General features: G+C 43.4%; 1 protein-coding gene and 1 non-coding gene across 10 annotated transcripts in view; both read right to left on the bottom strand.

The window, feature by feature from the left end:
• Nucleotides 1–24,804, bottom strand: part of DNAJC5 (DnaJ heat shock protein family (Hsp40) member C5) — a 31,994-nt gene extending 7,190 nt beyond the window's left edge. Inside the window, exons 1-6 of one of the 9 annotated variants that reach the window (XM_051802660.1) lie at nt 24,150–24,518; nt 16,431–16,524; nt 8,990–9,052; nt 4,038–4,174; nt 1,530–1,743; nt 301–472 (exon numbers count right to left, since the gene is read on the bottom strand). In XM_051802660.1, the coding sequence (XP_051658620.1) occupies nt 301–472; nt 1,530–1,743; nt 4,038–4,144 (493 nt within the window). In that variant the 5' untranslated portion in view covers nt 4,145–4,174; nt 8,990–9,052; nt 16,431–16,524; nt 24,150–24,518. Of the gene's footprint in view, nt 1–300; nt 473–1,529; nt 1,744–4,037; nt 4,175–5,060; nt 5,081–8,989; nt 9,053–10,254; nt 10,275–12,158; nt 12,277–14,712; nt 14,940–16,430; nt 16,528–24,149; nt 24,519–24,702 lie in introns of those variants that run through there. The other 8 variants (XM_051802661.1, XM_051802658.1, XM_051802665.1 and 5 more) reach the window with 8 other exon arrangements.
• Nucleotides 24,805–25,113: 309 nt separating this feature from the next.
• TRNAE-CUC (transfer RNA glutamic acid (anticodon CUC)) lies at nt 25,114–25,185 on the bottom strand. The gene has a single exon. It is a non-coding gene; the product is annotated as a tRNA-Glu (tRNA).
• Between the last annotated feature and the right edge of the window lie 682 nt (nt 25,186–25,867).

A 25,867-nucleotide genomic window follows, 5' to 3' on the forward strand; every position in this document is an offset into this window, starting at 1 on the left:
ACAAGAGCCCCTTTCTACAATCACACATCTGGCCCATATGTTACCCCCAGAGATGTGGAAGGAAGATGAATGATGGTCACTGACTGCTCTGAAGTTGATCCCATCAAGTTCAGTGAAGACCCTCTGGGAGTTTTCAGCAACTCTATATCCGGTGTCAGCGTCACCCACATAGTGCCACAAACACTCCCTGCTCATCACCCACACCCCAAGACCTGTGCTGATCCCTCCACCAGCTCACTGATGGGACTGGCAGGGACTGATGCTTATCTCAGACATCCAGCAGCAGCAGTTTTCACCTACCCCTTTCATCTGACTGCAACTGTGCCTCCAAGTCCTCTGGTGAGACATAGTATTCCTGCTCTTCGCCTTCGGGAGGTTTCGGTTTACACTTCCCACAGCAACAATTACAGCAGCAGCACAGACAGCAGCAGCAGTAGCAGGCTGTGATGAGCCCACAGAACACAAACAAGGCCTGCAAGGGATAGAAAACACAGAAACAGTCGTAACCTGTGCCTACTGCACCGTGACCATGGAGTCTGTGAGACTTGGATATGGAACCAGAGAGCAAAAACACAGCAGTGCAGAGACAGAACTCACCAGCTACAGCTTTATTACCTCATCAACAAGAAAGATTTAAAACTATGTGCAAAACTATGGCTCTCCCCATTTTACATGGAGGTGAATACTGACAACCTGGTTTGCTTGAAGAATTCCTACAATTTAGATTAAGTGGACTATTTATTCTGCTGCATCTGGAAGAACATACAGTCTTAGACTATATCTGTATTAAAATCCAGAGGCACAACAGTTCAGAACAGACTGTAGCTTGCATTAATATCCCTGATACAGACTGACCTGTGCTGGCTGATGCACAGGTCATGATGTACCTTCAGCAGGGACTTGGACCAGCCCAAGGCTGTGGACGTGGCTGGGAGCTCAGGGCACTGAGGTTTGATGCTCCCAGTATGAGCAAGGCAGCTCCAAGAGAGCCAGGTCTGCTGGGTGCTTATCACAGTGACAACGGGGCTAAATTAAAGTCTCCCTGTAGGTCACTGTACAATTGTTTGAAAAAAATGATTTTACAGATATCAAACCAGCACAGTGATATAACTATTCCCTTACTTAGGGGAATCAAGAGAGGGAGGCAATGCTGGCAAAGGGTAGAAAAATGCACCCATGCAATGAAATGTAAGCAGACTTCTCCTGTGTGAGCTCAAGTTCACAGTCAGGACTCATTTTGCAAAACTATTTTGCAGATATTACCAGAGAATACCCCCCCAGATCCTCATCACTTTTAATTCCACAAGAATGGAAGCTTCAATTAGTAACATAAGTCTTTGTATTAGGTCTGCATCACCAAAAGATCATAGAAAAACACTTCTGAACCAGAGATCACAGTGCAGGAAGAGGGTTAATTACCAGGTGTCAGAAACACAGCAAATTTCCAAAAACCAAAACCAGTTATCAAATGGAGCTCTTACAGAGCTTTCAGTGCCAACCCAGAATAACTTCCCTGCCCTTTTATTTACCTTTGCCCACCAGCTGGACAGCACGAAGTATGTGTTCACATTTTCTTCACCAAACTGCTCTGCTACATAGAGCCCCAGAGACCCATACTTATCGTAAATGTTCCTCTTTGTGGCATCGGTCAATATTGCGTGGGCATTATTGATCTCTTTAAATTTTTCCGCCGCCTCTGGGTTATCAGGGTTTTTATCAGGATGATATTTCAATGCCAGTTTCCTGCAGAAAGGAAAAAAAAAAAAAGAGATCGTTATAGATTAAAAACTGGGATTTGGGTTCCTGTTTTTTTTTTTTTATTTAGTTTTTTTTTTAATTCCGTAGCCTGCCACGCAAGGGAGACTTTCATGTTTCCTTCATCTGTGATTCAACTTCCCTGATGATTCTTCCTTGGATGACAACAAAGGGCTACAGCAGTGTCTAGCTTAGCTCACAGGATTGACTTCAGACTGTTGGATTTGACCCTCAGAAATCCAACAGAAAAAAAAAAAGACACTGAAGAAAAGTAGTTGTGCTTTTTTTTTTTTACCCTCAGCTCCAGCAATTTCCACCAGTAAGTTTTGCTCCTGCTACAGCAAAAAACCACACCACGAATCTAAGGTATAGCACCAAAGAGTAAATAGAAGCTGCTTGAACAGTGTCTGAACTGCTGCTTCTGCAGTGTCTGAACACAAAAATAGAACAGACGATCACTTGTGGTTAATTCACCAATTCCTGTGCAGGAACAAAGTACTTTTCAGTTCAAGGTTTGCTAGAATAGAAAACGCTTCGGAGTTTCGAGATATCAGGAAATCACAACGTACACCTCCCCTAATCAGGCCAGATCTCTTACAACTAACAAAAAAATCAGATTAAGCATTGATAAATGTGCTAGTTCTCACATGGCCCAGACTATTTACAGAAACCAGCAGAAATTACTGGGCAAGCACCTCCTTAGAAACAGAAAATATGTGCTCCCCGGTACAAAAATGACACGGAACTCTGGGCTGCCTCTTCTCCACCACAAAAGGTTCTTGTACCACAAAGTCACACCTTTGAGAAACACAAGAGGAGCCTGCAGAGGATTCCACACCAGCTTTGCAGTGGGGCAATGTTTAGACAGAACATAAAATAAAGATGTGCCTTGGATGTGCCTGCAAGTATCTCACAGCATGTGAAAAACTGAATGGCCCCTGGAACAGTCCCACTGCACACGATGCTGCTCAGGGGAAAAACGTCCATGGCTGCCACTTGTGCCCCAGCCTCAGGGAGGGCTGAAATAATCACAGCTTTTATAATTACAGGGAACTTCTATAAACCTGGAAAGGGTTTAATCAGGTTGCAATAGATAAATAATTTTCATTTCCCATTTCCTACACATACACAAACCCCAGAGCCCCCAGGCCGGCAAAGGATGTTCAGATTGAAGATTGTAAAGGAGCAGCAGAGGAAACAAGATGAGATGAAGGTTCAGGTAAGTATGAAGCAGCTACAGTTCACCCCAGGACCTTGTGGGGCTGTTCCTCCAAAGGAAAAACTTGCAGTCTTTTCCCCAAGAAGGTAAGATTATTTTCCAGTTGCTTGATTCAAACTTCCACTTGAAATTTTTAGGAACATACAGCTATTTTTTGAGAATCTGGGGACCCAGCTTATTCCTAGACTTCACTATGTCGTTGCCATTGGTATTACAAATGTAACTTTGAAAGGGAAGAAGTTTTGGTAAAAGTTGAAGACAAAGAAAACAATTTTGCTAAAGAATATCCTCATGGAAAGGTGATGCTGACCCCTAGTGTAATTCCATCCACATTGCCACTTGTCACAGAGCAGCAATTGCATTTAAGTAGATTTTTTGGGAATGTGGAATGCAAGGATGTTACAGAACTCTTTTTTTTGTTGTTTTTATTTGGTCAGGGAATATGGAAAGGGAGGATGTTGCAGAACACTTTTTCCGTTATTAGCTGATCAATATGAAGCCATTTCATGTGTCCAACTCTTTACAAAAAGAAATAAAGAAAAAAATCCTCTTTTAAACTAGTAACTCCACAAAGAATAGGGAATTTTGAAAGGAATTTTAGGAAAAAGTAAGTGTTGCTACTCGGTTTACATCCTTATTTGCATCTTTAATCTATACCTCACTCGAGTGGAAATGATGGACAAAAAGGCAGTTCTGCCTATCTGTGCTCCCTCTAAACCAGACACAAAGCTGCCTAACAGGAAGAGTTTAACTCTGACCACACTGTCTTAAAATTCTATTCAACTTTAAACAGACCTTTCAGAATGACACTGCATATTTGAGAATTTAGCTCACAAATTTAGATGGAAATTGAGAATTTAGATGGAAAAATTTAAAAGCCTAAGCACATTTTCACGCCAAGTTTTGCAAGAAGCAACCAAGTTTTCACCTGTTTTTCTAACATATTTTTCTTGCAAAAGGTCTAAATATACCAGCTCAGGCCCCTGTGTAAATAGACCATCTGTTGAATACTGAAATAAAGCCATCTGTGCTACTGGGACAGGTGTAAAACTCGAACTTTTACCTGTAAGACTTTTTGATATCATCTGAAGTGGCATTTTTGTCCAGCCCCAGCACGTGGTATAGGGATTCCCCAGAGGTAGAGAGCGAGCGTTGCCTCTGGTCTGCCATCTTGTGCTAACCTGAGGAGAGAACCGGCCCCTGCCAAAACAATAAGATTAAAAAATGCTTAAACAAAGAATAAAACAGATCTCATGAATCAAAACATCCTTAAAACCAGGGTTTGCATGTGAAAATTCAGTTTTTATAAGGTTTAAATGTGCTCTGAATGGCTCTTCACACATGTGGAAGGTAAAAAGTTACAAAACTCAGTGAATTACCAGTGAAAACAACTACTACATTTTCAGCACAACACCAGGCATCCCGAATCAACACTGTGTATATTCAACTCTTCTTTCCAAAAAGCCCAAATCAACAGCTGAGGTACAGCTATAGCTATGTACTGCATAACACATCCCTAAAGATACTTCTTAATATTCAGATTAAGAAAGAAGATTATTTGTGGTAATATCTACAAAAACAATGAATTAGATTTTAACAAAAAAACCCAAACCTCCCCACACCTCCCAAACTCCAATCCCCCATCTTATCACTGACACCAGGTCAAACAGAATCCTTAGGACAAGTCCAGTGTGCCCAGGCCTGTGCATCCCATGAGGACAGATGGAGATCTCCCCTCTTGTAATTTAAAGTTCAGGATCCAATATTTAACATGCATTCTAGTTAAACCCATGCTACTTGAACATGGATTAACCTCCTGCTCTACATCCAAACACAGCAGACCCCAGAGGTGTCCCCTGTGCCATGGCAGGGACAGATCTGGTTATGTCCCCTCCCATCCTGAGGAGATCAGCTTTGCTGTTCTTTAGCTGCAGAACTGCAGCCAGGATGAGCATCCAAGAAAAGACTATTGGCTATTTTTGGATTATGTCATTACAATTAGCCTACACCAGATTATGCAGCCTTTGAAAAAGATATTTAAAGCACCAGACTTTGCTAAATTAACCCTATGTCTTATATAACAAACTTAATAACTCCAGCTTTCCCAAGGCTGGCTGAAAGCAACGCTCTCAGACATCCCCCCCTGTGCTGCCTGGGTGGAGCTGTGACCTCACACCTCACAGAACCACAGCTCTGCTTCTACCAACAGATGGGAATTGTCCCACCCACACAAGGGTGACCAGGTGACAAGGATGTGGACAGACATGTTACCACTGTCTTGTTCGGCTCAGACCCTGCTGCTCATTCTCTCCCACATTTGGCCTCTCCAACTCCACATTCATTTAACACTCTGCTCCACATCCAGTTGTTTTAACTGGAATACACCACCTAAACCAAATTCTCATCTAATCTCCTTCAAGAAGTCTTTGGCAATTCTACCAAGTTTAATACAAACCAGCCTAATAGGAAGATATAAATTATTACTATTGATAATAAAAGGTCTAAACTCTAATGCTCTGGCTAAGAATTCAAACTGCACCCCAAATCTGGAAGGTGAATGTGTGGATAAGGAGAGAATTTTCTTTTCAAGGACACTGTTCAGTACCAAAAGTTCTCCGTATGGGAGGAAATTACTGAGTGCTGCAAGACACAATACAAACAACTCACTTATTCAGGCATAATCTGATTCAGTGAAAGGAAAAGCATATTTCAGGAATGAAACCCCACACCCGGGCACACAGCAGGCACAACCCTCCAGGCCAGCCTTTTCCCACTGGGAGCCTCCCAGCCCCCTCCATCCCGGAGCTGAGGTCAAAGACCGATGATCCTGACATCTCTCTGGTAATCTATCTAATCACACCAGCCTGCTCCCACTGCTGTCCTGGCCCCCTGCACAGCTCCTGCTGCTCCACGACCATCACTTCACACCCTCCTGGGCACCTCTCTGCAGCTCCATCACACCACTCCCCCACCAGCAGCCCCCAGTCAAGGAGTGTCTGTCACTACTGCTCTTGGACAGGGACCTCTGAAGTCGGAAGGAAGGGAAAAAAGCATCCTGATTGGAATCTTACATGTTAGTTAGCCCTCCCAAAGAAGATATTGCTTCAAATGGGAGCTTCCAGGGCATTACAGCATTTGTGCTGTTTAAAGTCTGCAGCTCTGTTTAAGCACAACAAGCTTCCTGTAACATCAATCCAACATGCCCTTGGTGACAGAAGCTGCAGATCACAGCCATACACCCTGTTCCGATTAACAAAATCTCCACTGCTAAATTAGGGCAAATTTGTTTAATAAAAATGAATTCAGTTTGACCCAGGTGGTATCTATCAGTCTGCAGGCACAGGAAGACAATTCCACACTGCTGCATCCTTAATTGCTTCCATCTGAACAGTCCAGGGGATCCACAGCTCGGTGTAACGGGGTGTTAGCACTTATTTCTCCAAACTGGTGTGAAATGCACACCTCGAGCTTGGCAGGAGAGTGGAGGACAAGGTGGTGATGGGAATTCATCTGGGAAGCTTGTTATTTAAGGGAAAAGAGGAGTATTATTACCAGGAATGCAACCTTTGGCTTTTTTAAATACGAAACAGACAATAAAGGTGCAAGTTATTTAAGTTCCAAGTGCTTCATAAACCGGGGTATCATCTCTCCTGCTGTTTTCACACGTGGCTCTAATTCACAATCCTGAAAGCTGCCCTGTGTTTTTAAAAACAGTTGTGTTCAGCAGCAAGAAGCCATCTGCTCCCTGCTCTGTATTCTAACCAAGCTGGATGCCCTGAAGAGGCTTCTCTGGGAAGGCTCTGGAGAAAGGTAATCTCCTGGATTAACCAGCAGAGTGTTTAACTATCTGTGTACCAAAATATCCTGCCTTAGTCAGCTTTACCACAACAGGCAGCTGCTTCCACAGCAGGACCAGGTAAATATAACTGGTACTACCTCACTGAGAAGACTCAGGTTAAACCTGAGAGGTTTTTATGGAAGCCAGCCTTAACATTCTAAATACATCTATGTCAGTTCAATCTTACAAAGACTAATTTTCTTTTCAGCTTCCCAAAAGAATCCCATCAAGGTTCATGAAACCAGTAATACTTTAGTTTCTGCCAAGACTGCTGACTCTTTTGGAAGTTGTATTTAACTCATTAAAATGGCAAAGTGTTACTACAGCCAAGAAAAAAAAATGAACAGTTCTCTACCAGTTTAGGGAATTAAATACTCACAGAGCATCCCAAAGAATGCCTGCACTGAAAAGGGTGACAACAGATCCAGTGGCCAGAAGAAGAGAGGGAGGACAAACTCCACCTGACCTGCTACAAGATGCTGCAAAGAATTTCACTGGAAGGGGGCAGCAAGGGGGATATCAATTTTTCCAAGAAAACATGTGGAGCTGTGCAACAGGGCTGTGGGTGGAGGTACCAGCACTGGTCACTCAAGGGAGAATTTGCTTGAAACAACACCGAACAGCCACTGTTAAATCTCTGCTAGGAAGAACTACCCTGAAATGAAGGGATGGAGGGCTAATTCCATGAACAACATCCACAATATTTCAGTGCCATTAGCCTCTGGAAGCAGACTAACAGCAGTACTTCTCATTTCACTCCGAGGCTGAAGCATTGAGCAACAAACCTCTGGAAACTGTGAAGTACCACATTGCCTGAAATACCACTTTTCCCACCTCCACACGTGTAAGTCACACAGGCACAGCAGCTCCCTTGAATTTCCTCGCTGGAGGAATGACTGCTTCAGGAAGGAGTTGTGGCTGCTCAGCTCCACTGATCAAAATCAGAAGGGGCAGAGGAAACCAAACAATGTGAACTTTAAAAATACTACTAGAGCAGGACATTGGTGCACACTCTTCACCAGAATTCTAATTTTTTTAATGTCTGTATATTCATCAGTCTAAATTCCTAAAAAACCAAATAAAATCACACCATGAATGTCTGTGCCAATGCACAGACCTGTACACATGTGCTGCTCACAGCATTGCAGTGAACTATCCTCAGTGTGGGGAATCTGGCTGTCAACAGCTGTTCCAGAAAGTGAAATCCCACTGTAAAGGAGAAAATCCACCTCCTCCTGACAAGGTAAGTGATACTCACCCACTGGACACAGGATAAGGGGAGGTCATTAACGTTAATGGATATTCTCCTTTGCAAAGGAGTTTGGTTGAACCCAGAACAAAACAGCCTCCCAGTCTTCCAAAACATCACCAGTAACATGGAGAATAAAGAAATCCCCAAAAGGGACATATAAGAAGCAGGAGAAATGACACAGACTCAAAGCCCTGCTGGGAGTGCTGGGCAGGAGGAGGTGGCTTTTCAGCCCTGCACGTGTCTGTAACACAAACTACCAGTAATGCTGTCAAACCCTCTGCAATTACAGCTTTAAGAGCATATCAGTAGATGATTAAAGAGTCCAGCTTGGAAACAATGTTTTGCCAGCTCTTACAAAAATTATGTCTAGTTGATGCTTTATTTTAGAACTTTAGGAAGCACTGGAGTATTTTAGGAAAGATTTGTATTCCACAAAGCCTTGCTGCTAACTGACTATGTGGTAAAATATAATGTCAGTTAAAGTTGTGATTCCAGCTTTTCAAAGATTTGCAGAGCAGAAAATTAACTACCGGCATTAATCTTTAACTGAATTATTCTATCTCAACCAGCATTCATTAGTAAAATTCTAAATAAAAACACTGAGCCAGAGAACACTTCAGTAAATATTGATTTATCACAAAAAAGGAAAAAGCACCACTGGCCTCCACATCCTGTCCATCTGTCTCAGAGTCATTTAGAGTCGTTCTCACAATCTGGTATTTTTCAAGAGTGAAAAAAAACATTTGTAAAGGGGAGAGGAGAGAAGCATATACAAGATTGTGTTACCACTAAAAATATGAGGTGTTTTAGGTTTGGCTTCCTGAGGTACTAAGAGATTTCTATAGGAAACTTTGAACTTTGTTTCCTCAGCGATATTTTGCATTTAAATGAGAAGCTACAAGAAATAAAGAAATCCAGAACTTACCTGGTGTCTAGTTCGAGTATTCTAAGTGGTAACAGCCTTCACACACTTCTAAAACTGAATCTCCTAAAGACAAAACAAAAGCAAAGTAAATTGTTCACCAACTCTTAGGCTGAGGGTTCATTGAAAAATTATCATCACATTACTGGACAGTAAAAACACACAAGTGTTTCATCAATATTTATACACAGTAAGTCCCCACAATGTAAATACTTGTCTTTAAACTGTCAGTGACAAATATTTAAAAGCATAGATTAGAGGGCTCTATGCTTTTATCTGTAGCTTCAGTCTCTTTCCCCCAATTTTTCACCACTTGAAAGAAACACACCCAGGTGCACAGAAAACCTAATAAACATTATCGGTTTAAGACTTTGGGCTTTTTCAACTTAGGCCTTTGTGAAATACCTGTGCTGGAAACAAGAGAGGCGCGTTTTTCAAGTCTTGACAATGTGCCATGTTAGAGAGGGACTGCTAAAGCAGCTTAGCTCACACAGCAGACCCCAAGCTCCGGCACTGGAGCAGCCGGCACAGAGCCTGCTCTGAGGAGCAGCACCAGCTCCTTCTGCCAGGACAGATTTCCATCAAGGAAACAGAGGTTTCATTCCATTCACATTCCCCCATCCTGAAGCAGATCACTCAAGGCAGAAACAAGTCTCATTTCAATGTACAAGGAGGGAGAGAACCTGAGATGACCCAACAACACATGCTCAGTCTTTCAGCGGTCAAGGCAAAGTCAGACAGATCACTCCAGATCAGGGATCACATGGAAATAAGAGAGTAAGTGGAGAAGAGGAGCCTAGGAAATGCTATATGATGCTGTGGAAAAAATTTAAGGAAAAAATCACTGCAACAGATTAAAATATCTTTCCTATTAAGCAGGTACAGGACACATCTAAACCCTCATCATCAATCCCAAAGTCACTTGTGCATTGAATGGCTGAACAATAAACCTCATGAGTGGAACTTCAGAGCAGCTTTTTCCTGGCAAGTCATCACTTCACCATCATCTAAACCCTTTCAACAGCTTCCAAACAACAAGTTCTGAATGCACTCAAGAAATAAACTCCCCATTGAATTAATAATTAGGCCTTTCACACACTGGAAGGTTTTAGTGTGGTGAACAGAGATGTTGGGAATACACCCAGTGAGCTGCTGGCATTGCTGCCCACAGCAGTTGTTTGGTGCCATCTGTAAGAAGCTGCTTGATCCAGCAGCACATCACTAAGTGGGTATGAATGAACCAACCAACAACTCAGTAATCAGCTTACTGTTAATGGATCTGTTTAGTTCCTTTATAGGTACTGGCAAAGGACTTTTCCTGAAAAACGAAAGGCAGAGAGTTAAAATTCCCCACTCAGAGTGTGTGCAATACTAGAGGGTGGACTACCTCTCCAAGGAAAAACAACCTGTTTTGTGAAGCTATAAAAGCTCCCATGTTTCCTGCCCACTGCTTCCTTCACTGCAAAGCAAGCCACAAAAGGAATATTTTTTAAGCATCTACAGAAAGCTGCAGATGGTTAATGGGGTTGGCAACCAGAATTATGGCTTCATACCTAGATGAAGAACATCTTTAATTGTACCACTGATTCTGTTTCAAACAGCAACCTTAGATGTTTGACAGCCAAACTGAGAACCAGCTAAATTATGTTCAATTTATGGATGTACACAGATAGAAATATAGGAGTGGAACAGAAGAAAAAAAGCAAAGTTCAAATGTACTTAGGAGACAAATATACTTTGACAAAATGAACTATCCTACTAAAGTCAGAATTTGGCATGTAATAGCATAAAAAACATACAATGATCTGTGAACAGAAGGTTCAAACACAAGATTCTGGCCCAGGCCTCATCGAAACTTCATCAGCAGAAAAGATCATTTTTTACAGCACATATACATATATAATAACCATCCACATACAGAACTCAAGATATATATAGCAAAGTATTATCTTAATCTGGATGCAAGCAGCCATACTTCTTCAGTCTTTCAGCTATGCCAATACATTTCTCTAAGAGCAGGCAGCCTGATTTACAGCTGAAAATAATCAAACAAGACAAAAATATACTCCAAAGGAAACTACTTCTTATAAAATCAAAGTACATGAGAAACCCGTGCCAGCTACTCCGCATCCTGCCTTCCCCAGCGCATCCTCCCTGCCAGCTCTGAGCCAGCCCAGCACTTCATCCCCAGGGTTCACTCCCTTGCTTTCTGTTGCAACTGGCAATTCCAATTTAGTGACTCAGGAATGTTTTGATCTCCCCATCCAATCTCATTATTCAGGAGGCCAGATCCACTGACCCAGAGCTCTACATAATACCCTGCTTGTAATTACTTGTAAATATCCCCCCTCCTTATTACATGATATTCACAAGCCAAATAAAAGCAGAGAAAATGAAAGGGCAGATGAGGGAAAAGAAAGGGAAGCATTCGAAATCAACATCAAGTGCATGGCACCCAGTTCAACAACACACACGTACAGGAAAAAAGTCTGGGAAAGGGAACACACAATTGTTTAAGCAGAAAACGCAGATGTAAGCACGAAAATGAGAAGAAAAAGATTAAAGAATGATGAAGATAAGATAACAAACACAAGCAAAGCTACACAAATGCAAATTAAATTCAGCCACACATTAAAACTGTGGTTAAGTTTTGAAACACCAACGAAGAAATTCGCTTAGGAAGGCTGCGTGTTCTTGCAACCATTTTGCTCAGACCAAAACCAGCTCTTCCACCCTTATTTCTCCTGCAAATTTGAATCCAATTTATCTAATACTGTATTTTCCCCACACACTGGAACCATAAATAGTGCTCAGCACCTTTCCCTCCCATAACCAAGAGACAGATTCTCCCTTTTCCTTCCAGAAATCAGACATGTTCGCAGACCTATTTGACCAAAAGTGTGTTTCTTGTCTCCCCAAACCTGACAGATGCTGGAAAACCATTTTTATTGAATAATTCCAGTGACAGAACTGTCCTCATCCTGCTCCATATGTTGTTAACAGACAGAGAGAAGCACCTTCAGGATACTTTCCCTCATAATCCATCTCTGCCATGTACAGGAGCTGTATCACAGTTAGCAAATATTTAAACAAATGCTGCTGCAATTAAGGCAAATAAAATAAATCAATATACAAAACAGGAACTCCCAAGTGTTTATTTTCACATCCTTACCTGCTCACATCACTTGCAAAATGAACCAGCATTGGAAAAACAACAGGACAAAGCTGAAGGCAAAGCAACCTGGCTAACAAAAGTGCTTGCAGAAAATCACTACTGCTTCAAAGCACCTTTCTTCTCCCTGTAGCTGTCTTGAAATAGTGATTTTTAACTTATTAATTGAATCACTAACATTTACTATTTTGTTAAAGCATCCAAGAGTGTGTTTTGGTGTTGCTTATATTTTTATATCACAGCACAAAAGCCTTTCAGCTACATTTTGCTATTCAGTTTGTGGCCTTTTTGCTAAAGGTCACGTGAGAAATTTCATATCCATAAAAACATTGTTTTAACATATAAGCCCTGATGGAAAGCTAACTGAGTATCCAGGGAATTAAATTAAGTGCATAGATCTTTCTCTCAGAAATAAAAAAGAACTTCACTATGTCCAAATCCATCTGCCTTGGGAAGAGAGGACAGGTTTCCAACAGTGAAAGTAAAAACTTTATTAAATTCTCATAAGCATGAGGGGGTTTTTAAAAAATAGAAACACAGAGCTTTAAAATAAATGAAATCTGGAACAATATCATTTTTCTGATAAATTCAAGCCTAAATTGATGTAACCTCCACCACTGATAAGTGTGAGAGAGGTTACACTGAAATTTGTGACAAACTTAACTACAGTGACACAGTGTTGTTTCTCTAATGAGCTTAGCAGATTAAAATGTGGCCATTTAAGTCTGATTGACCAGCCTGTTACAAAGACTTGTGACCTTGTACCCTATACAAGAGTAAGATTCAAACCTGCTAAAGGAAGTTTTCCATATTAGGGGTGAAAAATGTGAAGTATTAGATTTGCATTTTCTATCCTCTCTCGTCAACTAAAATAATTACTCTAAAAACCTGGGGGGTTTAGTGGATTCCCTACTTAGGATTTCATTGCTCCTATTTAATCCTTCAGCAATTTAAATTATTGTTTATGGTATTACAGTAAGTGCAACTGCACTGTCACAAACTGCACATGGCTATAAAAAACCTGTGTCTGCTTACTCAGTTATTTAAAAATTTAGAAAAAAATCAGCAGTTCTGTTTCCTTGGCTCATTATTACTCTTAATTTTCCCTCTCTATAAATTGTGTTTGAATCAGTGTAACTACTCACAGCAAGTTCACTAGAATAAATCAGCAAACCCACAACATTCCCTGCTGTGGGTAAAGTAATGCTGATGCCAATTCTTCTGGAGAAGAAATATTTTAAACTTCTTCAAAAGCACCAGTGCAGATATAAAGCTCCATTTGTGCCAGGTGTGTTTTATAAACTGTATCAATTTTTTAAAAATCATATTGATAATGGTTATACGGATACAGTCTAACCTTTAAAATATAGAAAAGGTCTTGGAACAAGCATTTGGGTTTGCTCACATAAAAACAGGATTTATGCTATTATGTCACACCTGTAGGTAAGACAACTAAAGGCTTTTAGACAGAAATAAAAGAAAAAAATGTCTATTGTCTCTTGTGACAAAAGGTTGAGAAAACTGGATCAACTGTCAAAATGAGAACCTCTTGGCAGCCTGTCACAAACAGAGAGTTTGAGAGACAACGCTGGTCCAAGCTGCCCCTTTTTACAGCACAGGCAGCTCTTGCCTGGCAGAAAAGAAGGAATAAAGGTGAGGTTACAGAGTACAACTAAAAAAAGCCAGATAAGCAGTCTGAGAGGCAAAAGGAACAGGCAGGAACACATCTTTCAAATTACAAGTTGGTTGGCAAAGGGCAAGAAGAAGATTTATCTGAAATTAACTCAGAAGGGCAGGGGAAGGTGGTTCCCTCTGTGCTCATCAACAGCAGCAGGAGATGGAGGGGGAAGAAATTCGGTCCTGTTTTTCTTTTCCTATCAGTTGTGAGGCAAATGAAAAGGTAAATGAGGGTTTTCCCCTCCTCAAAATTTAAATAATGTAATGCTATGGATTTACAAACTGCAAAACATAGACTAAAATTATTTTATACCTAATTTGGTGTTGAAATTGCTGTGTTGTCAAATAAACACTCTTGGCAGTTTCAATCATGAACAGGTTTTGGCAAAGACTTTGAAATGAAGAGTTTATTTTAACGGGTAAAAAAGCAAAAAGGAAGAGCAGGTTGTACCAACAGCAGAAGTCAATGCACAGACCTCCACCCTGATCTAAAATGATCCACTCTGGTGTTTCCCTTTTGAGAAACTTTACCTGTTTTCAAGTTACTAATCTCTGTCATTCAGTTGTTTAATGGTTGTCTCTTGCCCCACCAAGCACACAAATCTTTTGCTTAAAAAGTTATGAATAAAAAGACAAAATAAGCAGAATTTATAATGAATTTGTATTTTCCAGAAATAACCACCCACCCAGCTCAGGAACAGAGAAGTTAAAACACTACCAGGAACCCCATGTCATCGCCTCTGTAATGTCAGAGCCTTTCCATTTCACAGGGTAATTAAGTTTTAGTAATCTAAAATACACATTTTACTCTAAAAATTAAGCTTATTTATTTATTAATACAGGCAGAAAGTAGACTTTTCCCCTGATTTACTTTTACCTCATGTATCCAATCAGGTCCTCCCAGCCTAAGATGATGGATAATTATTCAATCAACACTTGTATCTTCTCAGTTAAATTCCAAAGGCTTTAGTTCCAGAGATAATTTCTTTTGCGAAGTTAAAAAATTAAGCGTAACTAAAGATCCTCTCTTCTCCTATGGCTTAGCTGTATTTCCCCAGTTTTTGTGGAGGGTGGGGAGGAGACTTCACTATTTCATTATTTCACTTCCTCACAGAAACTGACAGAAAAAAAAGAACATTTTCGTTTCCTTCTGTCAAAACAAAACAAAACAAAACAAACAAAACAAAACAAAACAAAAAAACCAACAAACAACAGAAAACATGGGCTTCTAACATACGTCCTTTATTACATCATAAAGTGCTGCAGGAGAGCTGTACTGGTGACCAATCACTGTGCCAGTGGTCATGCCTAGTAAGGACATCCCTGCACCAATAACTAGGAGTTTTAATCACAACCTGCTCTATCCAAGAGGTTCCCACTGGCACAGTCCCTCCTGCAGGTCCTTGGTGGCAAAGCACTGATTGTCACCATTCCCTGTTGGTCAAACGCCACAAACACAGCAGGACACCACTCCTGCAGCTGAGAAAAATACACCAGGACACGTAATCAGTGCTGGAAAAGATATTTTAGGCTTGAGAAAAACAGCCAAAGACCTCAAATAAAAACAAACCCAACAAAAGGCCACCAGGAGTAAGTGGTGCCCTGATTACAAAGGGGGCACAGACAAAACCACTGTGAGGGGGGAGCACAAACCCAAACACACCAAGTCTCCCCTGAGACCATCTCCAGGCTCCAGGTGAACACCTGCCCAGAACTCAGCTGACACAGAAAGCAGGAATTGCTTTTTCCACGGCCTGAATCAAGGACAACACTCCCCCAGCAACCACCAGACCTCACCACGTACCCCACAATCCTGTAAATCACAAATATCCCTGCACATGGAGCAGCAGAACAGGCCTAAAAACTGCAAGTGAAATGGCAAGCTATCATTTAGTTTAATTTCCTAAACTAACTGATGCAAACAAATATATATGTATTTTGGACATGGAAGACACTTTTCATACCACAGGTTCCTTCTCCCTGGATGGTGTCAGGTGTTACAGGAAATGGTTTAAAAGCCACAAGGAGATGAGTTTCAAACCTGCCCCATTCAAAGCCCTGGCCCCTGGGCATTCAGAAGCATGAAAGGAGTTAAGACTTCAGAATTCCACCATAAAATCTCAACTGACCAGCTCAGCTTTTACTTGTTTTGGCAGGAAAATACAACCGAGTTCCTTTTGAAGGCTGGGTAATGCTGGCAGTGATGCCTTCACTGCAAATATTTCTGTTCCTTCACAGGTGAATTAAACCAGAGCCCATGTCCAGGGGGCACCTTGGGATAGAGAACACATTTATTCCCTAGTGATCCCAAAGTTTTGAGGAAAGCCACTATGAATGCACTGCTAATGTCACAGTATTCTTATAATGTCCCCAGAATGCATTACCCAGTACACATCCCATATGTTGGAGTCAGCTCTTCTGGTTACAAATACCCAAACAAATCCCAGGGCTGGATTAAAAGTGGTTTTAATTTAAACTGGCATCTTCTTACAGGAGACAAACTCTTTGGTATTTTCTAAGTATACAGCGTGGTTCCACCAACAAAAAGATTTATTTCATACTACTCCTCCACAAACCATAACGACGTTTATTTACCCTGTGCTCTCACTCTGCATACATTTAATCTGCAGACTGCCTGATGAATTGTGTCCTCAGTTCCTCCATTCAGTCTGGCAACAGTATTTCATGGCTGCTTAAAAAAGAAAAAAAAAAAAAAGGCAGTTTATAATTTAGAAATAATAAGGAAACTAAGAATGTATTTGTCCTACTGATTTCCCCACCAACTCACTAGTGATTTAACAAGAAAAGACACGGCTTGAATTTCAGACCATAGACTTAATTTGCAAACCTGACACTTCAGGAAAAACCATGTTCCAGACTTTAATTGTAACTGAGTTTTCTAACATAACTGGGTGAGAAATAGAAGACATATAGTTTTTATACCCTTAGTTTTCAGACAGGAATCACATTTCAGACAGCTTAGAACAAAAAGGCCACTATTACACTGGGGCATAATTTAATCACTGCCATTCCCAAGGCCTTTCAGTTCCAGCACAAAGTATAGAATTATCACATTTAGGCCTTTTCCCAGCTAAATAAGTGAGAATAATGTCACAAACCCCATAGTTTTTGTGACTGTGACACTTTTATTCCTCCCTGTGATCTTCACTAACACCAGAGTGTGACTGCCTCCTCCCTCTGCCTGTACCCCTGATGTGATGCCATCAGTCCAGTGTTAAACCAGTGTCATTCCTAAACATGTTCCCTAAAGCACGAGGATGTCCTCCTGGAAACCCTTAACAGGAACAAAATTAGTTGTAAAATAACACCTTTCCTCATTCAGGGTTTTTTTAAAATAGTATTTTATACATCCACACATTTAAACAGCCTCAAAATAGCAAGGAAGAGTGAAAGTCATAACAGATAATTTTTAACACGCAGGAGGGAGTCCCTGGGCTTTATAAGGGAGATGTCAAACAGAATAAGTCATGGGAAGAAATGTGGTTTTAAGAAACCGGGGTAAGGAGTTGTGCATTACAAAACAACTAAAGAAAATGCTGGGTTTTCATCATCCAGGATGTTTCATCCAAAATACATTCCAGTCCAGGCCCAAGAGTAAAGTCATGTTGGCTGCTGTCCCCGTTATCCAAACCACTCAGTGAAACAGGGAGGTAGGCCTGGGAAATTATACTGTGCACCTTCCAAATACCTTCTGATTAACTCTGATTGCCTGGTTTTCCTAAGGTAATTGTGAATAGCAAATGCTGTGCCAAAGCAAAATTTAAAAGGGCAACAAGAATGAAACCAGCGAGTGTGGAAATCAGGAACTTTTTAGGAAAAGAAAGAGTGAGACACCTCTTAAGGAAGGTAAATATTTTCACTAATTACTGTCCAGACAAAAATATTTCCGTTGAATAGGTATTTATTTCCCTCTCTGACGAAAAGGTCTGCTCCAAGTCAGAATATTATTTCCCAGCATTACCTTTAGGGCCTTCAGAAGAAGGACTGACTGACCAGTGACTTGTCAAACCAAACCCCAAAAAATGATAAAACAAGTTTTCTGAAGAAAAGACAAGTTTCAGACCCTATTTTTCTTTCACTACTCAGACCAGGACAGCTCCAAGACACACATAAGAATTGTACATGTGTGGAAAGCAGGGACCCTGCGTGACAGAGTTCATTAGTTATCAGATGGAAAATATTCCTAAAATTCTCAAAGAACAGCAACTGAGAATGAACCTGGAATTAATCCATTCACTGCTCTAAGCAGTAACTGAATCCAGTTTTTAAACTCAGTTTAGAAGAGGAATGTCTCTGGCTATAGCTTCCAAGAAACAGGTCACCTCAGATTTCAGTGGAGGGACAGTTTTGTGGTCCTTTCCCTCCTCCTCAAGGAGCAGCAGATGAGGAGATTTTGGGGGGTGCTGGGAAGAACCAACAGGATCTCAACAGTCACTCTAAACCTCTTCCAGAGCTCACAGTACCCACCAAGGTCCCCTGTCCAAAACACCATGTACATTGAGTCATGTGAGGTGTATTGGATGGGTCCAGTTTTTCAGATCAAAGCTGTCATCAGTCCCTGGTGGACCTGAACTAGAGCAGATCTTAAAAAAAAAAAAAAACAACCAGCAGTGCTTCAATTCCCTGTGCAGATACCAGATGACTTCACAGGGATCCCATATGCCCTCTGTGAAAGCACATGAACACTCATTAATTTTATTCCCCTTCTACCCACTTTTATCACAACATCACATGTCTCCCTAAGACTCTGAACAGGATCTTGCACATCCCATTTTGTCCACTCATCCCCCTTCTTGTATGTCAAAATACCAGAAGCAGGAGCACCAGCTTCCATGCTGACCTCAGAACTACAGAGAAGCAAAGAAAAATTAAGATATTCCTTAACGTATTTTTAACAACAATCCCTCAGGAAATGCTGGAAGCAACCTGAAATTATAAATATCCCACCTGATACGGCTCAGCCTTGGTAGAACAAATTACCTGCATTTGGCATATTCGAGATTATTGCAGATATTGTCACTTGTAGCTGCCCACAACAACATCTGGAGTTTGGCTTCCAAGTCCCTCCTCTCTATGAGCAGCTTGAAACCTAATTATGTTTTTCCAGTAAATGTCCTTAAATCTTATGCCATGAGAAGCAGATTCTTAAGGTAAATTCTCCAACAATGGACCCAGGCAAAGGCCAACATAAATTAAACTGCTACAATATTACCATCAGAGCAACAGAAAATCCTGCTAAGATATAAAACATGTAATGACGGATGGAAGAGAAAAAGAATGTTTTCATCTGAAGTACAGAAAAAAAACTGAAGACATAAAAGGGGAAATGCAAAGAGAAAACCTCTGTGAGTTTCTGCTTTTTGGAACTGTAATAGGTCACTGCAATGACATCAGCAAACTTTGGGCTTCTCCCACTCCCACTGTAAAACATTAGCAATCTAGAGGTTCTGTATATTCACTTTTTTCTGCAGCTTGTTCCTTAGAAGTTGCAAAGGTTCCAGAATCCCTGACACCAAACACAACTTCAGTTGTGCCAAGGAAGGACTGTGAAGATCCCTGGGACCAAAGCAGAAGCAGGATGGTGTAAGTGCTCCTAGAGCATTTAACTGTGTAGAGCACTTTAACTGCATAAAAGCAGTTAAAACCAGTTCCTGGCAGATATATAAAAATATATTCTCAGAGGGAAGAGGAAGCCCAGAAGGCAGGAGGGGGAAGCATGGGGTGCTGGTGGATCTCTGGTTTGTGCTCTCCTATCACTGATCTTAGATACTGCCTGTCTCTGCAAACAGATCCACAGAACTATTCACTTGCACCACTCATTGGTCATAAGCCACGAAAATACCAGTTAATGAACACAGACTTATGTCACAAAACTCAAAAAAAAAAAAAAGGTTCATTAGTGGTGCTTTAGTAAGAAGTAACCAAATGCCACTGGGTTTTTTCTTTGCACAACCATTCACCCAACAAAGTTTAGATCACAGTACTGAAGCATATTAAAAATAATTAAAAAAAAAGTCTCAATCTTTCATTGAGAAACTCTATTCTCATTACAAAACCCTTGAGCACATTATGAAAGAGGAGATGGCAGCTGGTAATTTAAGTTAATTTTGGCCTAGAGGACCATTCTGTTTGCACCTCTGTGCACCACAAACCTTCAACTTCCTCCTTCCAACACTTGCACAAGAAGATGAGAAACTTGCACCCAGAAGAAAAATGTACTCAAATTTTACTGAATTTGGCCCTACAACACACTGGCACTGAAAGCACTTCAGCAATACTGAAAGAGGCAGAAAAGGACTTTGAAAGGCACATTTCAGTGCAATGCAGATATATGGTAAGTGCAGTTAGGAAGAATTGCCAAGATATAAGAAATTTGAACATATGCTAAAATAGTTTTATTCATGTTCTCCCAATAAAAAATGATGCATCACCAATGCATTAAAACCCTAAAATCAATGCCAATAATTATTATTAACTACTCTATGCACAAAAAATGGTAACCCTTTTTGATGGTTACTATCACTTCACAAAAACATTCACGCAATCTTTTGAGGCACTTTCATTTTGAACACAGTTCTTCCTATCAGTTTACATGGCCTCAACTAGGAAGCAAAGTGCCTTTGAAGGTAAAACATGCACTTTCCAATAACTGTGCTTTGTTTTTATTGATTAAGAAAATATTTTCACTGAGCTTCTAAAGAAAATCCTAAGATATAGTACCATTCAAACTTCTTTCTTTCAAGACTAAAGGCAGCCACTGGCTAATTAACCAGCATCAACATGGAGTAGTTGATATAGTAACAAAACTACAAGAATGAATAACACATTAAAACAGTGGTAGGAATTAACAGTTTTTAAAGGATTATAAGCATTGGCCACCTGCTGACAGCACACCAGGTACACCCAGGTCACTCCTCAATTTCCTTTTTATTCTCCAATCTTTGCTTTTGCAAATGTCCATCAGTCATTAAATCATCCTGGATGTGTGGAAGAGCTTTGATAGCCAGGGCAAGTAGCTAGAGAGCTAAATATGCAAAAAAATATTTACATGGACACTTCTAAACCAATATTGCTCACTTCAAATTACTTCAGTTACTGGAGCACCTGGAGAACAACCTCTTCAGGCTAAAAGAAACAGCACAAAGCTTCACTTGGGTCCTGGGGGTTACTGATGTTCCTCATCCCTCCCTCTGGATTCTGCCACGACCCATCTGTGCCATGGCCCAGGTGGCCACACCTGAGGCAGGGGATGGGCTCACTGCAGGACTCTGTGCCATCTGCTGCCAAGGTGGGGGTCACCTCACAGAAACCCAGCGACTGCCAAACCACACTCCTGCTCCTGGGAAATGTCTTTTCCTCAGGTCAGTGGAGAGCGACAGAAGAGCCACATCTTCCCAGGCAGAGGCAAAGTCAAACAAAGAGCACTTGCACAGCTCGAGAGCAAACAGTGAAGGAAATCAGTTACTTTATTAAAATTATCTTAAATTAATCCCCCTGTTTGTGGTTTGACAGGAGAGCAGTGAAGACAGCACCAGATGCCAGTTTGCACACTCTGGGGAGGGTACTGGACTGCTCAGTCCAGGTATGAGCTCTGCAGAAAATTTCTGCCAACCCTATCCCAAACATAACAAAAAAATATTTTGATTTGGTTATCAACATTGACAAGACTTAAAAAAGATGAAAAACTGGCAAACTGATCAAAAGAGACAAATACAGCAAATACCAGAGGCCAGTTACAGCAGTTATTGTAAGTCAAGTCATTTAATGGACAGACAGGATTTGCTGAAGCCCCTTCCAGCCCTCAGTTGTGCCTACTTTTCCAGAAAGGATATTCTCACAACTGAGTTCATAAATTCAAAAAAAAAAAAAAATAAAAAGAGTCAGATCAGCAACTTTGTATTTAACCTAAAACATGATTTCTTAAGTAATCTGGTTAGGCTTCCATTAATATTCGCTATCACACTCCTCAAACACAGACAAAAATTCTTCTTGAAGCTCACCAAGAGAAGAAAGGCAATACCTAATGGCATCATTGCTGACAACCACCAACCTAATGCACAGCCTGAGCGAGGCCAAGGCTCTCAGCATCGACATTCCTGAACCTGACAGGTTCCATGAACCTGACAATGCTGTCAGGTTTGGGTTGGAAGGGACCTTAAAGCTCATCTCATGTCCCTGGGCAGGGACACCTTCCACTAGACCAGGTTGCTTCAAGACACATCCAACCTGGCCTTGAACACTTCCAGGGATAAGGCGGCCACAGGTTCTCTGGGTAACCTCTGCCAGGGCCTCCCCACCCTCACAGGGAAGGATTTCTTCCCAATATCCAATCTAACCCTGGCCTCTATCAGCGTGAAGTCATTTCCCCTCGTTCTGTCACTCCAGGCCCTTGTCCAAAGTCCCTCTCCGGCTCTCCTGGAGGCCCTTTAGGCACTGGAAGGGGCTCTAAGGTCTCCTCAGAGCCTCCTCTTCTCCAAGCTGAACATTCCCAGCTCTCCCAGCCTGTCTCCAGAGCAGAGGGGCTCCAGCCCTCAGAGCATCTCCGTGGCCTCCTCTGGACTCACTCCACCATGAAGGTCCTTAAGTCATGCTTTGGGACCGCTCCACATTTTCCAAAGTACGACAATCCAAACGCCCCTGCTGATTCCATGGATGCCTTCCCCCGGCCTGGTGAGAATGATGCAAAAAGGTTGCCCGTGCTGTATTCCAGCCCCTGCTTTGATCCTCCTCTGCAGAGCAAGCCTCTGGCAGGCTCCAACCATCTTGGGAAACTTCCCAGTGCAGCCAGGTCAGTGACGGTGCCACCCCAGCCACAAACCACATCGACCGCCTGCGATCCACTGAAAACCGGGACACGCTACAACGGAGCAGGAGGCGGATCACTGGACGCTCAGGAAAGACTGAAAGAGTGGTTATACTTCCTGGGAATAATCAACATGGATTACAGTCTACACTGGGAGACGAAATACACTCCAAAACGTTACTTTTTCAGACACTCACTGATAAAAGATGGTTAAATATAGCACAGGGACACCCTGCGAAGTGGGGGAATCTTCCACCAGTGCTTTGAACCTCCAGCCTGCAATTTATCAATACAACACATCCAAAATTTAGGAGGAAAACGACCATGTTGCAGCAACTCTCATTTAAATGCTACAGACAATGCCTGAGCTGAAATAAAGGAGGGAAAGAAGTATTTATTTACGCTTATAGAAAGCTGTTTGGCTGAAAATCCCATCTCCCAACCCAGGGTTCTCCACAAAGCAGGTTCTGCACTGCCAGCATCACGACAAATTTCTCCAAAGCCCTTTCAGCATGGCAAGAAAACCACAGGAAGCTGCCCAATAAAAATAAACCTTTTTTCATCCTACACTCTATATATTAAAGTCAATTTCTCTTCCACTCCAGCTTCTGCTTCCCATCTTTCCTCCCTCCCAGAGCACAGCACACTTGATTTATTAGAGCTAATTCATTAAAGCAAATGAATTTGGCATCTATTTCCCAGGATCCCTTAGTCAGATGATTCTATAATTTTCTATCAAAAGCAAACAAAAACGCAAACACTGATCCTGAGCAGCCTGAAACCAACAGATGCCCGAGAACCCAAAAGCACCTCTACAGAAATCGCAGTCAAAAGAATAAATTCCACTTCAAGGTGGCTGCTACAATTCGAGAACTTAAATAGGTCCAATCCTGACGCATTTCCAAAGGAAATCCTTGCGGCTCTGCATACTTTGGAGAGCTTAATTTACCCAGAGAAATGGGTGAACCACCACGGCTCAGCCACTGGGTGAATGCGGCCTGCAAGTTTTTGCTTCAATAGCAGCAAACTAAGACAGTCTCCAAACACACACACACATCATTTCCCTTTCCTGACGATAAACTGGCATGAGGCAAACACCAGCAGGGAGAATTAGATTATTTCACACTGCTCTGAGACGATGTACCAAATATATAGCCTTTTTTTTTTTTTTTTAAGCTTTATCGCAGCACAGACAGCTCAACAGCAACACCTCACCATGCGTGAAAATTAATAACTCCGTAAAAACGAAACCTAGAAAAGATAAAAACATTTGGCTTTCCCTCCTGTGTCAGACGGGGTGGCCTTCACCTCGCTCCCCAGGGAGCGCCGGCTCCATCGGCGCCTCCACTCCAGCAATAAACTCAAGGCTTTGATGTCACCCGTGGTGTAACAGCCAGGTATTGATACAGCACAAAAGCAGGAGCGAGGCGCTATCAGGGAATTCTGCTGTCTCCGTTCTGTCCAGTTGCATTCCCCATCTCCGGAATTACCTGACCGGAATTCTTAATGTGAGAGCCAGGAGACACCGCACGAATAAACTGAATTATGCTGCCTTCGCAAGTTTCTCGTCATAAAGGCTGGATTTGCTGCCCCGCCACTGGTACGTCATTCATTAAGCACCTCATCACCCGAGCGGCCACAAATTATTTCGCCAAAAATTAGGCAGAACAATGTAAGGAACGGGAAAGGGAAAATCACCGCGGCTGTTGGAGCGAGCCAGGGTGAATCACAGCTCCCACACACACAGATGACTTTCATTAGGAATTCACCTTCCCAAGGCCTTTTGTTTGGGGTTTTTCCCCCCCTGCTCCGAGGCCGGGGGGGGGAAGGTGGCAGGCCCTGCACCGCCACCGGGGAACGGGGTGGGGGGTTCCCGGGTCGGGGATGCTCGGCGGGCGATGCCCCCCGGGCAGGGAGATACCGGCGAGCAGGGAGACAGCGGCGGGCACATCCCACCCTCCCCAGTCCTTCCCCCCCCTCCTTCCTCCGCCACCACCAGCTCCATCTTGGCCTCCGCCCGCGGCCCGGCCCCGCCGCGCTCACCTGCGGCCCGCGGGCGGGCGGGGGCCGCGCAGCCCCGGGGGCGGGAGGGCGGGGGCGGCCCCGCGGGGGGCGGGGGCGGCTCCTCGAGGGCCTCGCGCGGGGCCCGGTCGCGGCGGCCGCGCGCGCTCCGCCCTCAGCGCCGGTGCCGCCGCCGCCGCCGCCAGACACCGACCGGGACCCGGCCACGGCAGGGGGCGGCGCCGGCGCACTGCGCATGCGCGCCCCCGGCACGCAGCGCCCCCGCCGGGCGCGGGCACGAGGCCGCGGCCCCGCGGGTTTGGGGAGGGTGGGAGGGGGTGAAAGCAGGGGGGGGAAAAGGGGGGCTGAGGATCGCGCGCGGGGGGGGATCCCGATGGGAATGACGAGCGGGGGAAAGGTGGAAAAGGGGGATGAATGCGGCAAAAAAAGAACTTCCCTGACCGGGAATCGAACCCGGGCCGCGGCGGTGAGAGCGCCGAATCCTAACCACTAGACCACCAGGGAGTGATATGAGGATAAATTACTCGCTGCAGTTCAGACGCTGCCGCCGCGGCCGGATATGGACACTGATACCGAGAGTGCGGCAGAACCGGGAGCCACGGCGGCACAGGGACCGGGAGCCGGGATACAGGGACCGGGGGCTGCAGTGCTGGGACCGGGGGCAGGGGCTGCGCTACAAGGGTCGAGGGGCTGTGGCACGGGAACCGAGGGCTGCGGTGGGACGGGGGGCTACAGCGGCACAGGAATCAGGCTCTGTGACACAGGGACCGGGGGCTGCGGTGAAAGTGTCGGGGGGCTGTGACACAGGGACCGGGGGCTGTGACGCACCACAGGAGCCGGTGATGGCGGTACAGGGACAGGGAGCCGTGGCACGGGGATTTGTGGGGCTGGGAGCAGAGACACAGGGGCTCCGGTGGGGCCGGGGCCCGCAGCGGCACAGGGGACGTGCCCAGCACATCGCCCGTGTGCCGCAGGCCTGGGGGTTCACTGCCTTTGTGGTGCTGACCAGACTCTCAGCCCAGTGCCCACCCACCGCCCCCTGGTTCTACATATGGTTTGGGCATCACCTTCACCCCCTGCCCTGCTCCAGAGGGTCCCATCCTGACATCCCACTGGCCCTTCCGGGCACCAGGAGCTCAGCACAGAGCCGGTTCCCTTTAGTGAACAAAAGAGTGCTTACAATTAG

The sequence above is a fragment of the Manacus candei genome, unplaced genomic scaffold (assembly GCF_025592945.1).
Source record: "Manacus candei isolate 608988 ecotype Guabito, Panama unplaced genomic scaffold, ASM2559294v1 h1tg000057l, whole genome shotgun sequence".
Lineage (NCBI taxonomy): Eukaryota > Metazoa > Chordata > Aves > Passeriformes > Pipridae > Manacus > Manacus candei.